General features: G+C 38.8%; 2 protein-coding genes and 1 long non-coding RNA gene across 7 annotated transcripts in view; 2 read left to right on the forward strand and 1 right to left on the reverse strand.

The window, feature by feature from the left end:
* The window catches only part of LOC121489842, a 38,543-nt gene extending 31,810 nt beyond the window's left edge, over positions 1–6,733 (reverse strand). Inside the window, exon 1 of the long non-coding RNA XR_005987435.1 lies at positions 6,638–6,733. This is a non-coding gene — a long non-coding RNA (uncharacterized LOC121489842). The remainder of the gene's footprint in view (positions 1–6,637) is intronic.
* The window catches only part of DNM3 (dynamin 3), a 545,518-nt gene extending 533,671 nt beyond the window's left edge, over positions 1–11,847 (forward strand). For 4 of the 5 annotated variants that reach the window (XM_041753153.1, XM_041753160.1, XM_041753165.1 and 1 more), the window contains one exon: positions 2,031–6,856. In XM_041753153.1, the coding sequence (XP_041609087.1) occupies positions 2,031–2,100 (70 nt within the window). In that variant the 3' untranslated portion in view covers positions 2,101–6,856. Of the gene's footprint in view, positions 1–2,030; positions 6,857–11,698 lie in introns of those variants that run through there. The other variant, XM_041753175.1, reaches the window with a different exon arrangement.
* A 204-nt stretch (positions 11,848–12,051) lies between these two features.
* Positions 12,052–12,303, forward strand: LOC121501157 (NADH dehydrogenase [ubiquinone] 1 beta subcomplex subunit 1). Its single transcript, XM_041773160.1, has one exon. The coding sequence runs from the start codon at positions 12,076–12,078 to the stop codon at positions 12,247–12,249; it is 174 nt and encodes a 57-aa protein (XP_041629094.1). The 5' UTR covers positions 12,052–12,075; the 3' UTR covers positions 12,250–12,303.
* Positions 12,304–18,035: the final 5,732 nt, after the last annotated feature.

An 18,035-nucleotide genomic window follows, 5' to 3' on the forward strand; every position in this document is an offset into this window, starting at 1 on the left:
AGCAATGACTTCCCAACATATACCTGTATGTAATGTGAAGATCAGTGAGTATCACAAGCATTCATAAATTGCTTCTTACTTCTATGGATAACTTTATTTAGTTGTCAGTGTCCAGTTGTACAGTGGCTGAATGATAAGCACACACCACAAGAACAGGAAGATGAGTGAGACACAGCCCATTTCTCATCAGTGGAGATAAAACATAAAAACCTAATTAGGATTGATTGTGATGGTTGTAATAGACGTATGTTGAGATGCTTTCGAAGCAGCTTTATTAAGATAGGGAGAGGTAGGTTAGAGAAGACGTCGGGGAGGTGAGCCTCGAAGGATGGATAGCACTTCTAGCAGAAGAACAAAACAGCGCTGAGAACATAATTGCATAGAACATCATGCTAGAAGTTGTATGAGACAAGTGAAGTAGGAGTGTGACTTCTGACCACTAGAAACTTCACAACAAAGGAGAAAGTGATTCAAGGTTCAAGATTCAGGACAGAAGCCAAATAAATATGGCCATTTTAAATGAACATGAGCAGTATGCTAGTGGAAGGGCAGTGCTTTTGCATGGACACAAGTAAAAAGGAAATCAGGGGAAGATTTTTCCCAGCAGGGAATAGCCAAAACATGTCAGATGGTCAGAGTAGCCACTACCCTTTCTGCAAAAAAAGGTTTTGTTTTGTTTTGTTTTGTTTTTTACTCAAATCAACAACTAGTATTGATGGTTTAGTTTGGTTACTGTGCCTATCAGGTATGTCTAGTCAGACTTTAAGAAATCGAGGGCCCACCTAATAAGGAGACTAGCATAAGGAGTTAAATTGAAATGCACCTTCCCAAGGAAACCTTTCCTCTAAAGCCTCTTGGACATTTTTCTGGTGCAGGAGCAAAAAGGAACTCTGTTAATATCTAGGAGTTTGTGCCTAAGGGGCCAGTATTTGTACCATTAATGAACAATATCTCTTTTGCGTTTTTTCCTTGACTATCTAGATTTTATACCTTTGTGATTTTTTTACACATTTCATAATTGTTTCCTTTAAGTTTTCTATCTTCACTTCTTCATACCTGAGAAGGGACATTTGATTTAATCATATTAGTGTTTCTAACACAGGAAAAATTCTGTGGCATGACTATAATTCCAAAAAGGATCTTTCTGAAACAACCAGTGGGACAGTTTTATCAAGAAGAAAGGTTTCAGTTTGCAGAATTTGTTGAATTTTGTTGGTTATAAAAATTACTCCCCAAAATACTACATATGAAAGCAAGTACACACACACAGAGATCCTAATACATTTAGGAAATAAATGGATGTGTTCAGGAACTAAAGAGCATTACTAGGTAATGTTGAGATTCTCACATACAGTAATATTTCATTATCTGGAGTTTGTGTATTGGGCAACCTCAGCTCTCAGAAACATCATAACCAACCAGAAAGTGAGCAATACTCTCCTGAGCCTATTTATACTTACTGTAGAGAATGCAAAAACCCTGATTCTCTGGTTTTCTGGTGCCCTTCAAATTAGAAATAAAATATAGAACAAATTGGAGGAGGCTGCTGCTAAAGGCAATGAAAAGTGATAACTAGCATTCTGACAGTAAAAAGAGAATATTACATAAAGGGAAATAAAAATTCAAAAATCATCATCCTCTGAGACCTGATATACCTTAAAAGTTCCTGGAGTAGGCATAATGTAACACAGTTCACTCTATGCAGTCATTCTCTGTCAGCTGAAAAATGCACAGGACATTTCAGATGGTTTTTAAATGATTTGGTGTTTGGGTTTTTTTGTTTTGTTTTGTTTTGTTTTGTTTTGGGAGGAACAGCTTCTGTTTTGAGAAAGATTTGCATATGAAATTTTTTGTTTCAAAATTCTAGATGAATGAAAGGTGACAGTGTTCAAATCATTACAGATGGCAACCACCCCTGCTGGCCTGTCTGCATGGGCATGTGTATGATGGCTCTTTCTCAGTGTCTTTGGGACAACCTTCTGCTTAGATATTCTACTTGTTTCTTTACATTTCTCTTTCTCTCTTTCTAGCCGGAGACCACCCCCATCACCAACTCGTCCCACTATAATCCGTCCACTAGAATCCTCCCTGTTAGACTAAACGAAGTGTCTGGCATGGCAATTAATTACTAATGAATTATGCGAAAGCAACATATTTGATCAGTAAATCATGAGTAGTCGCATGTGTGGACATCAGTAGGCAAGTAACCAGTTTTACTAATGCATTCATTACTCATCTTTGTTGCTCATGGTGTATCAAACCTTTGGAGTTTGACTCTTGAAAACTGCTGACCCTTCAAGGCTTTCTATGTTGTACTGACCAAGGGTAGGTTTGTATAGCAGCCCTATATTTTGGAGACCATTTGCCTACCCAGGTTAACCACCAGGTAGCCCATTAAGAATAATTCTTAAGAGCTATGAGATGGTGGGCTTAGACCTAAGCCATACATATATTTATTTTCCCACATTCTGTTTTGGCTTACAGAAATTATGTTGTCCATTATTAATATTTCCTTCTACTCTATACTTACCTATTTAGATCTTCTTTCCTTCCTCTTTATTTCATAGGACTGCTAGGAAGTGATTTTTTTAAAAAAAATTAGGATTCCTTAAGAATACAACTTTTCCAGAAGCACAAGATAGCTTGCAAAGGAAAAGTTAACGCATTGCTTGCTCTAGAGAGCTTCTCTTCATACCAATGTGTTTTGCTTCATGCTAGAAGCATATTCAACAGCAAATCAAAGCTTAATTTTCGGTAGTCTATCAGTAGATTTGGCTAGTTAGTTTCAGAGTTCAAGGAAGAAGCAAAATATCACATCTCTAGAAGTGTCTGGAAACATATAATTTCTTTATTCACATATATATTCATCTCCTTATGGGTTACAGTGACTGACATGGAAGATATTTAATTTTTCAAACTGAGCTAATTTTAGGCATAGCTAACTACACATTGACACAAACTCCAGTTTATTTATTTATTTGGTTGGAGCAAAACGTTTTCTCTTTCCATGCTAAATTGTAATTCCCTCATGTAATAATTTCTGCCTTTAAGACTAGTTTAACATAACTTTCCATCCATTCTAGGCTTTCTTAATATATCTTGAGCCTTACTCTGGGATAACTGTTTTCAAAAGGAGCCCCAGAATGAAAATAAAAGTCGTTTAGTAAGAGATGCCATGGTTTAAGAGCAGAGCTCACACTTTTACAGTTGTAGGATTTCAGAGTCTCTATACAGGTCATTCCAAATAATGGTATTAAGACATCGAGATCTAAAGCAACTTGGCAAATGCTAGCATTTCAAAAATTTACAAAATCCTCTTAGCCTGGGGGTTAATAGTTCAGTCTTAAGGCTGAGTTTTAGACTACCTAGGGCCAAATGATTAGCATGTAGGAAACAGCCAGAAGCCAACTGGAATTCCGTCTGCTAACTGTTCCCAGACAGCAGAGCAAGTCCTCACTGAATAGTGGCGTCCCATGACACTATTTCATATTCTACAGAAGTAAATCAGGTTTCACCAACTGAAATGTCTCCCTTTGAAAGCAGCAAACATGATTTGTATGTTAACTTCACTTTAATTTCCTGTGTACTTTATACCCAAAGCAGACACCCATAAAGTATGAAGTAAAAACTTTCAACCATTATTAAAAAGAGAACTTGCCAACTTGAATGACATTGTTTTGAAGTTATTCTAAAGGGTTACAGCTAGCCCACTTATAATAGGCAAAAAATCAGAGAATACAAGATTTACAAAAAGAACATTTCAACTTTTAAGTTATAAGTTATTGTATAAAGAACAGCACCCTAAATCTTCTCATATCTTTTTTTTCCCCTCATTTGAAAAAAATCTTAACTCTTTGTGAATGGAACAGATATGCAAGAGACATAATGTTGTGTTTAAAATAGTGCTGCAGCTAAGTGGGAATGTGTTACGTAAATGTCCATAGTAAAACAAATTATCTACAGAGATCTTATCATAAAATTCCCTCCTTTTAGGATTCCCTTTGCTTCTTCCTTTGAATTCTCTAAAATAGGCAGCTAACATTATATACTTCAGGGTTTGGCTTTGTGCTAAAAGTGGTTTTGCATTTTGCTGTATTTCAAAAATTTCCTTCTGTTAAAGGAAAATATTGTGGATAACCACTGGTGTGTTCTTAGATCAGCACAAACCATGTCGAAGAAAATTGGAGATGTTTTTCCAACTTTCCACTGAACTTATGTAGTCATAAACAATGGCATTTATCATATTTGGCTTTTGCTCTCAGATTATAATCCTACAGTTTCACTGTCCCAATTGTCTCTGTTTGTAGGCACATTTTTGTCCTCTCACTTCTCAGTTATTTCTAGCCTCCCCTGGAATTCCAGAAGTCATGCTGGAGAACACTTTGTTTGCTGCAGTACTATGTCATATGATTAATATTAATGCCATTTCCCAAAGGGTTTGCATCCTGCTAAAAGGAAATGTAAAGGTGAATGAAGTCGGAAGCTCTAAGATGTGTTTAAAGTGCGTTGTCCATACCAGGCCTTAAGGTGGGAATGTAGCTTAATGAGCTTTCTAAGAGTTTCCCATACCACCTCTCATCTTTTGTGTGGCTTCCTCCTGATTGCTCTGATGTGGTCTACACAATAGATGTCTAGCAAAATAAAATAAAACATACAATATTTTTAGGATTTGGAAGAATTAACTGTATATGTTTGTTTTATAGGTACATCACTTCTTGTCACATGCTAAATATTGCATGCTTATTGACTAATTGGAATAACCGTTTACTCAAGTGTGATCAGATTATTGAAATAGTATTGATTTAGAACAGATATATTGCATTTCCAGAAGTCATCCACCAAGATTACTCTTCTGAATGTTGCTTATAGCTGTCTTTTATAGCACAGAAGAGCAGTAGGGTTTATTAGTAAATTGCCTACTTGTTCAGATTCAAACTCATTCTGTTCCAAAACATAATGAAACCAGTTCCTGTGATATAACTGTAAGCCTTCTAAACTTAGAATTTAAAAATAGTCATAATAGATTAATTTTATGACTTTTTAGTATAGACTGTAGCCATAATTCTCAAATATGAAATGGGACCTAATACCAGTATGTGATAAACGTTGATGTTTTCTGTGTACAAACTTATTTTCTATGCATGTGTCTATGTATACAGTATATACATGGTGAATTCATTTCTGTAAGTACTGTGTTTTGTGCCCCTTTGGGTAGGTAGGTTTAAAAGCACTTGTTAAAATGCCACAAGCATGAGTGTGAATGTATGTGCACTGTGTATATATGCTATGTATGGGTGTAAATATTTATGTATACATGTGCTGTATGTGTGGGTATGAAAATATTTTTTAAACTGTTAATACAAGAGCTCACTTTGGAAGGTCTGCTGTAATACATGATAACAGTGGTTCATATAACAATGATAACATACATGAGGCATACAAAATTTTTCCAGGACAGACACAAAGCTCAGAATTACCATGACAGCACAGTAGAGTAACATCCACAGACATTTGTACCTAAGTCCACAGCACTGCTATCTAAGAAGAAATTACCTTTGCCAAATATAGTGTAAGATCGGGAAACATACTTTTAAGATATCTGATTGGAATTATAAATTATTCTTGGATTGCTGAGCTGAATCTTGAAAAGCTTAAATTGGTCTACATAGTTATTCTTCATAGTAAATGTCAAAAAAATAAAGTGGAGGCATCAAGCAATATAATAAAAAGAGCAGACTTTTTGGAATAAATTTATCAAAAAAATGCAGGGAAGAAGTTACTTAATACCTCAGAGGTAGGTCATCCATCTCCTCTTTCAGGTAAATATTTCTCATTTGGCAAACCAGATAAGTATTTGAAAGATAAGTATTTGAGAATAAAGCCTAAATAGTAGGTCTCTGAACTGTGGAACCCACTCAAGGGGGATAAGATATGAGACTCAAACTGAGAGTTTTATATCCATTTCACCAAGAGGAGCTGTGAGCTCAGAGTTTAATGTGAATAAAGCTAGATGAGTGTAGAGAAACAATATTAGTTCATTAGATCACTCACTCCTTTCTTAAAAGTTCAGATGTGTCTTCTAGATAATCTTAAATCATCCTGTCTAGTTGGTATGCTTTAAATTGTGTGGTGCTCTGTATTGTGAAACTTTAAGAATATTTTGAAGCCTATGTAGTATATGCATTGCTACTTGTATATATGTGTAAGAATGTGTATATGTGTGAGAGCAAGAGAGAAAACTCAAGGAAGAGTCTCCTGTTTGTCTTAAGACCTGTTCATACTGGTATATACTGGTGAGACTTCTCACCACTCTGGTCTGGGGTTTCACACATGGCTCAGCTCAAGGCATTCATTTCTTAATTTTTACCCTTTGAATTCCTTAAACTCTGCTCATTGTGTAATATTTTTTTAAGTATTATAAAAATTACTCTGTCAACCTCTTGCATTGTCTGTTGCCAGTTTGATAAAAAAACGATTCCTCTCAACCAGAAATTTCACCAATACTTGATTTATGATTAATTTCATATGTACAGCCTTTGTTTTGTTTGCCCATCTATGTTTCTTTTTTCTCCTTTTCTGAATCAAATTCCTCTTTTGCTTTTTTATGAAGAAGCAGTGTGTAGAAGCAAAATCTTACCTTCTCTGTTGATTCTTTAATTAATTTGAGCCAGAATACTTTCCACTGTCTTCTTGGCACTTTCGAGATTTCTTACTGCTGATATATGGATGGACTCTGTGAATGGAATTTTTGAAGCAAGTTTCTCAAGCCTGTATCATTCTTGAAGGTTACATGTACCTATTGTGAAAATGTGAAGCTGTATTTCTGAACTTGAAATAAATGATAACACTTGAAGGACTCCCCCTTCCTCGTTCTTGTATAATATATTTGGTTCATATCTATGCATATCGGTAAGACCTGAGATGTCTGAATACTTATAACCCTTTTGATCAAATTGGTCCAGAATTACTGAAATGGGGAATAATAACATTTGGCATTACTGTCATTTAATTGGGGGGAGGACAATATTTTTTAAAGGGAGCAAATCAGACAAATCAAAGGCAGGAGAGTGGGAGACATTTTATTTCTGATTCAAAATCACTGCTGAACTAGGTTAAAAGGGGCACACGCCTTAGACAGTTGCGGGGGTGCAATGTGACACTTGACAAGAGGCACCATCTTATTTTGCCATTAAAGAGGAAGTGTTCGCGAAAAACCCTGGGAAGCAGAAAGAGGAAGAACACTCTGCCCAAATTTTAGGTCCACAGAAGGCATTTCTTACAGAAAGTAATTGAGCTCTTGACTCAGTAGTTGGCCTCCATTATTTATTCATTGGGCATCGAGGGGAGAAGCTACCCTTTTAGTTTCCCTAATATTAAGAAAATGTAAGAGTGCTAAACAGTAGCTACACACATCCTTGTCCGCAGGTTCCAGAGCACAGAGTAAGACTCTTTATTACAGAGTTTCGATAATAGGTTCCTTATCAATGTACATAGTCCCAGGTTGAACCACCCATCCAAAATAGGAAGACAAGAAGAGAAAAGATGAATATTGCTTTACTTTCCCTCTGTGTTCAGGATATGTTCATTGGGAAAAGATGAATTGCAAAGATTGCTGTATTAATTCATGCTTTCCTGTTATAATTTCTTTTTCATATCTGTACATCTTCCATGAGTAGAGCCATTAATGCCTTCAAAGGAAGCTTTTTACTAGAAAAGATAGGATGAGAATCATGCTGTACACTTGTGTGGGGTGTGTGTGTACATGTGTATGTTTTACTGTGTTATTCTTTATTCAGTAGTTTCTAATGGAAATTACCAAAACCAAAGGACCTCATTTGGCAAACTACTTATTTGCTAACTATTTGGCAAATTACTATTCGTATTTTTGAAATAGTTTTGGCATGGAAGTAAATATCTTTTCAGTTGTCAAGATTCTTGTTTTTCTGCTGGAATCTTTAAATTTCATACTGAGAAATCTATCTGGTGTTTGGTTAGACAGATCTCATACTCTACTTCCTAGTACTTCAACACACATCTTGCATTGCCACTTTGAAGACCATTTGTTGATATTTTTTCACACTGTGGCAGCCTAATAATTAGAATACATGCAAGAGATGCTGGCTAAAATAGAGATGCAGTCTTAGAGTTTCCCAAAGTTCATTCCATGAAATTTTAGTAGGTTTTGCATGTACATATACCAAGGGTTTCTTAATTAAGCATACTTGGGAAATGATGATTAAAAATTAAATGTTTCTTTACTGGAAGACTTTACAGAAGTTTTAATATCAGATTGCATTGTGAATCTCTAAGAGAAGATCAGTGTCTACATGTTTCTCAGACTTATTTGACCATCAGTGCTTTGTTCATAAAACATAAAGCAGGTCTAGTGTTGTGAGGAAACAATGCTTTGGTGGCTTTAGATAAGAGAGAAAAGGCATTGAGCAGGATTAGTCCATTACAAGACTGTCACTATCACAAAGTCAGGTGATAAAATCAAATATAAGAGCAACTAAAGCTCCCAGGACAATCTTCTTGACCCCCATGATTTATCACAGCAATGTACCAGACCCAAGGAGGAAGATCACATAAGAACAGAGGCATGAAAGCAGACATACATGCAATGAGTCTTAGTTAGCCTTGTGGAGGACTCAGATAATTTTCCATACTACTTTTTCTCTCTCACTCCTGAAAAAAAAGAGCTCCTTTAAAGGAATTACATTCCCCCATTATATTCTTGTAAATGAATGGATCCAGGTTAATTTAAAATTTAAAGATTGGGGATCCCTGGGTGGCTCAGCAGTTTAGCACCTGCCTTTGGCCCAGGGCGCGATCCTGGAGTCCTGGGATCGAGTCCCACGTCGGGCTCCCGGCATGGAGCCTGCTTCTCCCTCCTCCTGTGTCTCTGCCTTTCTCTCTCTCTCTCTCTCTCTCTCTCTCTCTCTCTCTCTCTGTCTATCATGAATAAATAATCTTTAAAAAGAATAAAATAAAATAAAAATGGGAACATCCCATCTAAAAAAATAAAAAATAAATAAAATAAAATAAAATTTAAAGATTATCAAAGGAAAACTTACCCAAGCCTTCAGGCTCACCCACTGATCTGAGATACTAAGTTATCTAAATGATGGGCAAAGAAAGTAAGCAGAGAATGTTTTGTGAAGTTGTAACAGAAAAGAAAAAAAGTCATAAGACCTCCCCAGGGACCTTGCCAGGGGAATTTCACCATTAGAACAGATTGCAGCATTGAGGTAGATCCAAGAGAATATGGGTAATCCATCATTCTTACTGATAATTGAGTCTTTTATATTTGAATAATGCCCATGTTCCATACACAGTTTTTCCTGCCTCCTTACCTTCCTGTTCTAGCCAAACAATTCTTTGAAGCTATTTTTCAGAATACTCAAGAAGGTGTAACCTTCTTGAAACTATAACCTTGATTAGGTAGATTAGCTTGTATGGTAAAGAGTAGCAGGCCAAACTTTAAAATTTGTTAACTACTCAGAATTTCAACTCAGTGTTCCAATTCAGCAAGAGTATGATGTACGTTTATAGGCCTTCATGTAAAAAGCCCAAATATTTTCAGCATTTGCCTTGGGCACTTCAGCATTGTGTAAGTAACATAGAAGGTTCTGGAAGAGAAATCGTGAAAATTCAAACCACCAAGATCCATCATAGAACTAACTCTGAGCCACTGCATGTGTCATCATCGACATGCTTTTTTGGCAATGAGAGGAAAGTTGGTGCAGGAAAGTGAAGAGGAAAAGAAAGGAGCCGCCTGAGGGAATAAATGTCATTCTGATGTTTGAAGCAAACATTCTAGCTGTCAGGTGAAATATATTCCAAGACATAGAGTTTCTGATCCTGTTTCTGGATTAGAACACCAAAGAGCTCAAACAGGAAAGTGCTTTGGCATATGCTAACAGAATGTCTCTTCAGCAGTGTGGACTTAATGGCTCACCTCCCCACCCTGCTGAGGTAATTAAAGTGTTCTAAAGCCCCTTCAGAACTCAAAAATAGTTTCTGTTTGCTGGGCAGGTGATAAATCTCATTGAGCCTGACAGGAATTTAATTACACTTTCTTCATGAAAACACCAGGGATCCCCATTACCTGGATCTCTAAATCTAAAGGCTTGCAGACCCCCCCGCAGTTGAAAGGTTACCAAAAGCAAGTTCTTCATCATTTAAATGGATGAGAGGCCTCCTTAGCATAGCCAGCTTAAATTGGACCGAAGAAAAATTGGTCTCGGACTTCAGGGAAGGTAAGATTTTTTCACCACTGCTCAGAAATAGTGCAGTTTGGCTCCATTAAACATCTCCTAGAAGATGAAAAAACAGTTTGTTTTTGTTTTTGTTTTTTGTAGACTTCATTGCTCCACTCACTTGAAGTGTTACAAGAGTAAGATGGCAGTGAGTATGTTGTCAGACACCTGGATGAATAGCCAAAAAAGAAGTCCCGCGGGGAGCAGGGTACTGAGCTAACCTCACAGTTCTGTGGCCTGCTGTAGTGTGGAATTCATTACCAATTTGGTTAGAGAGAGGAAATGAAAGTACAGATTTCTGCTGGAAACCAATGGGAAAGTTTCACTTGGCCTGCTGTTTTCCCACTTACAGACAGAGCCGTTTGTTGCAGTGTAGAGTTTACTCCTCTAGGAGCGAATCATCCAGAGAGGCTGATGTCCAAATGAAGCACAGCTCACTCTAGACCCTTATTTCACAACGATAGGCCTGACAAGATGCCAGCCAAGCTAGGGATATGGAAAAAGGTCTGGCAAACTCAGTCTCCTTCACCCTGCACCCAGTTCCGAATAAATCAGAGCTTTAATTGTACGCAACTCTGAGACAGAAGCCCAGGGTCCCATGGACCAGGACTAGCTTTGTGGCTTCCCTGGGCTTGGAAAGCCTATTGTATCAGGATATTCACTCGGAGCAGATTCTCATTTACAAATCCTTTTCCCCCCGGAGATCAACCCCTGACATTTTCTGCATTATGATTACATTGTTCATCTGATCTCATAACACCTTCTAATTTCCCTCACCTTAAAAAAAAATTTTTAGGGATCCCTGGGTGGCGCAGCGGTTTGGCGCCTGCCTTTGGCCCAGGGCGCGATCCTGGAGACCCGGGATCGAATCCCACATCGGGCTCCCGGTGCATGGAGCCTGCTTCTCCCTCCGCCTGTGTCTCTGCCTCTCTCTCTCTCTCTCTCTGTGACTATCATAAATAAATAAAAAATTAAAAAAAAAATTTTTACCTGTCAATTTCTATATCAACTTCTTCTCCCTTTGGAGATTTTACATTTACTGAACTCTTTGGAGGTAACAATGTCACAAACTCAGGGCTCAGAAGCAAATACTCAAAGTGATAAAGGCATTTGGCTCTAGTACTATTTCCAGGTCTCCTGAATATGATTGCATGGATTTATCATCTCAGGGTACAAAAGAAGATTCTGGAGTGGGCTCAAATGGCTCACACCTAGCACACTGCTGATAGCCAGGGAAAGTCCTGGGAACTGCTAACTTTGCCATGTGGTTCTCTCATTTCTCCTGCATGTCTGCATGTTTTTTGTCTAATTTGAATTTGACTTTCGTGGGATCATTTTGCATGCTTTTATTTGGATTTGTTTTCTACTTTAAACATTGTTTTCTTCCTCTGCATCTGTGTTTTTCTTTTTGTTATTTTGTTTTGTTTTGTTTTCACTAGGCGACCCCCTCCTGCAGTTCCAGGACGACCATCCTAACATCCATGATTCATCTCCTTTTGTTTCCAACAACATGTCTATCCATGGTATTTAAAAGCCTATCGTTTGCACTACATGTCATATGTACATAAAAACTTTTATTTTTGATCTATGTCTATAATAAAAACAAAGTTTATTCTATATAAAAATGAAATGTGTTCTGTTTCTTTTTCTAAAGAAGAGACAAATTAAATGGTTTTCAGCTAAAACAAGATAAGGTGAAAAATATGTAATTTGATCTTGTAGGAGCTTAATTTGAAAAATATTTAAGTTCTTAAAGCATTGTGATTTAAGATGCTATTTGGTGGTCATTGGAGCTACCCAGGCTGCAGCACTTAAGATGAACGTAATTCAGATTGTTCATGACCACTGGGTACATATACTTGTGCCCATGGGGTTTGCCCTTGGATGTTACCTAGACAGAAAGAATGATGAAAAGCTAACTGCCTTCCGGAATAAGAGTTTGTTGTTTAGAAGGGAATTGAGACCCAATGAAGAAGTCACCTGGAAGTAAAGGCTGTGACTAAATTACAGAATGTTCACATTTTAAAAGTTAGGAGAGAAATAAAGCACATTTATTATTATTTTTTTTTTGCACATTCATTATTTTTAAAAAAAAGATGCTATTTGGTGGAGAATAATAATCCGTCTTCAACTGAAATGTCTGTCCAATAAAAGTATGAAAAAAAAGTATAAAAAAATAGAAACAAGTGTTGGGGAAGATGTGGAGAAAAAGGAACCCTCATGCACTGTTGGTAGGAATGCAAGCTGGTACAGCCGCTGTGGAAACCAGTATGGAGGGTCCTCAACAAGTTAAAAATAGAATTACTGTATGATTCAGTAATTCCATTACTGGGTATCTACCCAAAGAATACAAAAACACTAACTTGAAAAGATATATGCATCCTATGTTTATTGAAGTGCCATTTACAGTAGCCAAATTATGGTAGCAATACAAGTGTCCACTAATGGATGAATGGATAAAGAAGATGCAATACACACAGACACACAGACACACACAGTAGAGTTTTATTCAGCCACAAGAAAAAATGAGATCTTGCCATTTGCAACAGCATAGATGATCTAGAAGATATAATGCCAAGTGAAATATGTCTGTCAGAGGAAAACAGATACCATATGATTTCACTCATGTGGAATTTGAGAAACACAACAAATGGACAAAGAAAAAACAAACCAAGAAACCAACTGTTAACTACAGAGAACACACTGATGGTCACCAGAGGCAAGTGGGGGGGGGGCGATAGGTGAAAATAGGGGATGGCAATGAAGGAGTGCACTTCTGATGAGCACTGAGTAAGGTATAGAATTGTTGAATCACTGTATTGTACATCTGAAACTAATTCTGTATGCTGATTATACTGGAATTTTTTTAAAAGTGAGAAAAGAGAACACACTGATGGTCACCAGAGGCAAGGTGGGGGGGGGGGTGGATAGGTGAAAATAGGGGATGGCAATGAAGGGTGCACTTCTGATGAGCACTGAGTAAGGTATAGAATTGTTGAATCACTGTATTGTACATCTGAAACTAATACTGTATGCTGATTATATTGGAATTATTTTTAAAGTGAGAAAAGAAGCAAAAATTCTGGATATCTAGAAAAGACACAGAAGACCAAATAATTTCAACCAGCCTCCAGGGATCCCTTTAATGTTATCACACCAAAACATTTATTCCTGTTTTTATTATTTTTCTAAACACTCTTTGTAGGAGATAAATCATGTAAGATAATGGAAGATAGAATAGGTCTGAGACACATAAGCCTCACACATTCTATTCAGCAAATTCAGGGGAAAAATATATCATTCAGAATAAAAGTGCAAAAAAATGTTACCACCTTAAGAAGAAACGTTCTTTAATGTGTCAATAAAGCACTGGAAGAATGGAATCTATGTGACTTTGGAGGACCAGAGAATATATTTCTACTATAATACTCAAATGGTATCTCCAATACTGAATTTTTAAGCTACCTTAAAAAAAATCCAAACATTTATTCAAATAAAATGTCTATTATTAAGGTAGTATATCTGCCAAATTTGCAATCTCAGATTTTAAAAAAAGATTTGAGATTCAGAATTCTCTCCTCTTCAAAAGTTTACATGATCTTAATTACAATTTTAAAGTATCTCCTATTGGGTGAGATCACTTCTATGTATGGCTCAGTTGACTTTATTAAGACAGAAAGCTACAGGAAAGTAAAAAATTGTTCATGAGGAATCGGTGTCTCATGAACCTAGGCAAGACCTGGTAAAGATAGGCAAAGCAGAAGATGTGGGCAGCACCCTCCAATTAAAAAAAAATGGAGATCCTTCACTCACAACGCTCTCCCTTTGGACCATAAAAATCTTTTGAAAGGACTACAGTCTCCACTCAAAAATAACAAACTACTTTATTTCTCTGGCATTTCCAATAGCACATGACATCCATTTTTACTTATCTCCTAGGTCTAGTGACTGTTAGAAGCACTGGTCACTAAGAAAATTCAAAGGCACTAGATCAGGAGATCAACTGGGGCTCAGGTATTCCTGGGGGCGATGGGGTTGATGCAAAATAAGGCACAGCATGCAGTGCTCTCTCTTCCCTCCAGCTCCAGCCCAGCCACTTGAGTTTTTGAATAATATTCTTATTGCATAGCATTCTCATCTGATAGCATCCCTCTCCCAACAGAGACAATGTTCCTGGATTATTTCATACACCTCCCTAAACAAAAGAAGGGGCTGTCAACCAGGTTTTCACCAGTTCATCTTTTTTAGGTGTTTGGGACTTTCCCACTTTGTCTGAAACATGATCTTATTTTCATATGCAGTGTTACACAGTTTAGGTGTTTAAAGCTTAAACTGACCTGATGAACAATGAGGAAGGAAAGCCCAAATCGCACAAGAATGACATGATTCCCTGGCAATTTTGCAGGGTCTCAACAAAAGTCCAGGTCCTTCCTCACATTGACACAGCAAGTAAAAAAAAAAGGGATTAATCGGGGTGGGGGCTAGGGGGAGAAGCAGCCCAGAGCAACATGAAACATGCCATAGTTGGTTCCTATTTATTTACTATCCTTTGTGTTTCTGTTTCATAATATACCTTTCCCCAACCATCCCTGCCCCCATCTCCACCCTCGATACTTGATAGGGTTGAAAAAATGCTGCATTCTTCAGAGTTGATCATAACTCAGGATCATCACAAGGAACCATTATACCTATAACAAACATACTATTTTTAAATGTTCTCATGCCATTATTTACGCATCAAACATTTCTTGAAATCATAATAATTATGTGCTAACTATGTAATATATATGTTATATATATTATACATATAACTACATAATAACTATTATGTGGACTGGGAGCACCCAGAGAAGGAACAAGATAAAAGTAGCTTACAAAATAGCAATAAGGTGCTATGATGGGAGAAAATTTGAGTCCTTCTCCCAGGGAGAACTGTTACTGATCTCTGTGCTGAAGAAGCCACTTAAGTTCTAGAACTGAGATTACCCACCTGACTCAATGCATGCTAACATTCCAGAACATGGTGATTTTGACCTCTGACAATAGAACTCATTTCAGCCAATCAGAAACCAAATATTTCATTTCTAATGGAGTAGTATGATACAAGATTCTAAGTCATATAAGTGCTGGTTGAGGAAAAGACAGTGCAGCTTTGAAGCTGAAGTAGTCTGTGAACTTTGCTTTGGCTTCTAACAGAAAGGCTCTATAATCAGAAAGTACTCTGCAGCACTCTGCCCCTGGAAACAGGGGAGTTCCTCAGCCTCCAACTACAAAAATCCAGGACGTCTGAGAGATGGAAAGAAGAGAACTAAAGGTAGGAAAAAAGTATACAAAACTTCCAATCCTTCCCTTAGGGAGCTTCACTGGTAAATAAACAGGGATCACATACACACAGACGGGAATTTCAACAAATGTCCTAGAAGCTCAAAGCCAAACCTGTGTTCTTCCTTCACACACATAGACACTGTCAGTGGACTTGGAGCAGGATATACTCGATCCTCAGGATCCCACAGTTTGAAAATAGTTAAAGCATCTGTTTCATAGCTCAGCATTAAGTATGATTTTTTAAGAACCCTCCAATGATACTGGAATCTTTAATCCAGCTCTATGAGATTCTCAAGTAAACCTTTGCAACCACAAATCCATTTTAAAAGCATGAACTAGGGATCCCTGGGTGGCGCAGCGGTTTGGCGCCTGCCTTTGGCCCAGGGCGCGATCCTGGAGACCCGGGATCGAATCCCACGTCGGGCTTCCGGTGCATGGAGCCTGCTTCTCCCTCTGCCTGTGTCTCTGCCTCTCTCTCTCTCTGTGACTATCATAAATAAAAAATTAAAAAATAAAAAAATAAAATAAAATAAAAGCATGAACTACACCCACAGGAAGATAAGACTCCTGAAAAAGAAAACAATTTCTATATCCCTTTATAATACTACAGAGTCTTATCTGCATACATCAGATGGAACTTGTGACACTACACTACTCTGTGTCCCCCACTGACAGGACATACCAGCGGCCTCCATGACCACGTACACACCCACTGTTTTTTTTTTTTTACTATAATTTCCCATTAAATTGGATTAGACGGCAGACTGTGGGATGAGCCAAGATGAATCTGCTATTCCCGTATTGCTTTTAATCAAATCAAATGTCACAGTATTTTATATCAGGTCCCGATTTTCAGCCCCAGTTCACATCTTTAGAGAACCTCATAAACAGGGGTGAGAAGTAGGCACAGGGGAAACCAAGCCTTAGCCACCTCCTCAGGTCAGGGAGACTGAAGGATCCTCAAGTCAGCAATGGAGAAGTCACTGAAGTGGGTTCTACCTCTCAAAACAGCTGCTAGCGAAGTATGTTTCTGAAGCCTCCTCTAACACTGGAAAGACTAGGGTTTGCGGCTCCACTGGGCTGGATCTTTTTCTCCCACTTCTCATCTCCGAGGGAGCATCGTAGAAAGCAGCAGAGAGCAAGTAAGATCCAAGGAAACAGCTCCTTCTGCCTGCTGCCTTTTTTAAAGACAAAAATACAGCTTGCATACACAAAAGCTGCCCGGGGCCTGAAGATCTGTTTATTTTGCAATTTAAAAAGAGTGGGAGGCCCACAGCGTTCTCACTGAGCAGAGTCCAAGTGTTACTTGGGCTCCACACAAGGCCACTGGGCCATCCCTGAGTGGGGAGCAGAGAGCCAGCAGCTTGGGAAGGCTGAAGCAGCAACCAACCCAGCTCTTTCCCAGGGCCCGAGGGACCATCGTTTCCCTCGACCTCTGCATTGGCAAAATCAATTTGATCCATTGTCCCAGCAACATGTGCTCAGGGGACTGGAGAGCTAGTCTGTGTAGGGCACAAGACCTCAGGCTGATCCTGGTGTCATTTGAATCCGGGTGCCAATTGGTGCCAGATGGTGGCAGAAAAAGTCCTTTGCCTCTCTAAGCCCCTTCCTCTGGCTCCTTAGCACCTGCATTACCTGATGGGGGCAAAGAGGCACCAACAGCCCCGTGTGGCCAGGCCCCTGGCGTGGCCGTGCTCCTGGTGTGGAGCAAATACTGGGCAGCTGGAAAGCAGATGCTTCCTAACTACCTCATCTCCGGGGCCCCCCCCCCCCCCCCATTCATCACAGTTCCGTCTCTGGGAAGAAAATGGTGTTTAGGTTTGGTTGGTGATTCCTATTGTTTCTCAAGGTAAACAGACCAACATTATCACACCTGTGTAGCTGAAAAAGAAGAAAACAGCCCAAAGCGTTAGCGTGGTGGAAGCCAGCTCGCCCCAGCAGGTGTTCAGTTGTTTCGGCTCAGCCTCTCCCCTGCAGCTAAGCTGTTCAGAGCCCTCCCCACGGTCAGTAGGAGGAGTGTGCCTCCCTAGGATGGACCATCCAGGGACCTCCAGCAAATGCTGGCTCTCGTCTAAGCTCTGATCACTTTACCCGGAATCAAACTTTCTAGAACCCTACAAAGGGTGCTGCCCCACTGATGGAAGATTGCACAGTTGTCAGGAAGTTTGTCATTATACCAGAGAGTCAGTACATTCATCTTGTTAGCAGGCAGTAGTAACCTATTCGTGATGGCTTCAGGAAGCCTGTACCCTAAGACCACACCTCCTTTAGAGTTGAGGAGGCCTTCCCTCCCCACCCACCGATGTTTACATTTTCCCTGCCAACTGCCTTGTCTGCCTTCCAAGACCCCTTAGACTGCTAGGTCACCCTCCTCCCTGGCACTCTGTTCTCCACACAGTTTGGTCCACACCTATCCTGTGCTCCTTTCCCACCCTCCCCGGCTTCTAAAAC

The sequence above is a fragment of the Vulpes lagopus genome, chromosome 1 (assembly GCF_018345385.1).
Source record: "Vulpes lagopus strain Blue_001 chromosome 1, ASM1834538v1, whole genome shotgun sequence".
Lineage (NCBI taxonomy): Eukaryota > Metazoa > Chordata > Mammalia > Carnivora > Canidae > Vulpes > Vulpes lagopus.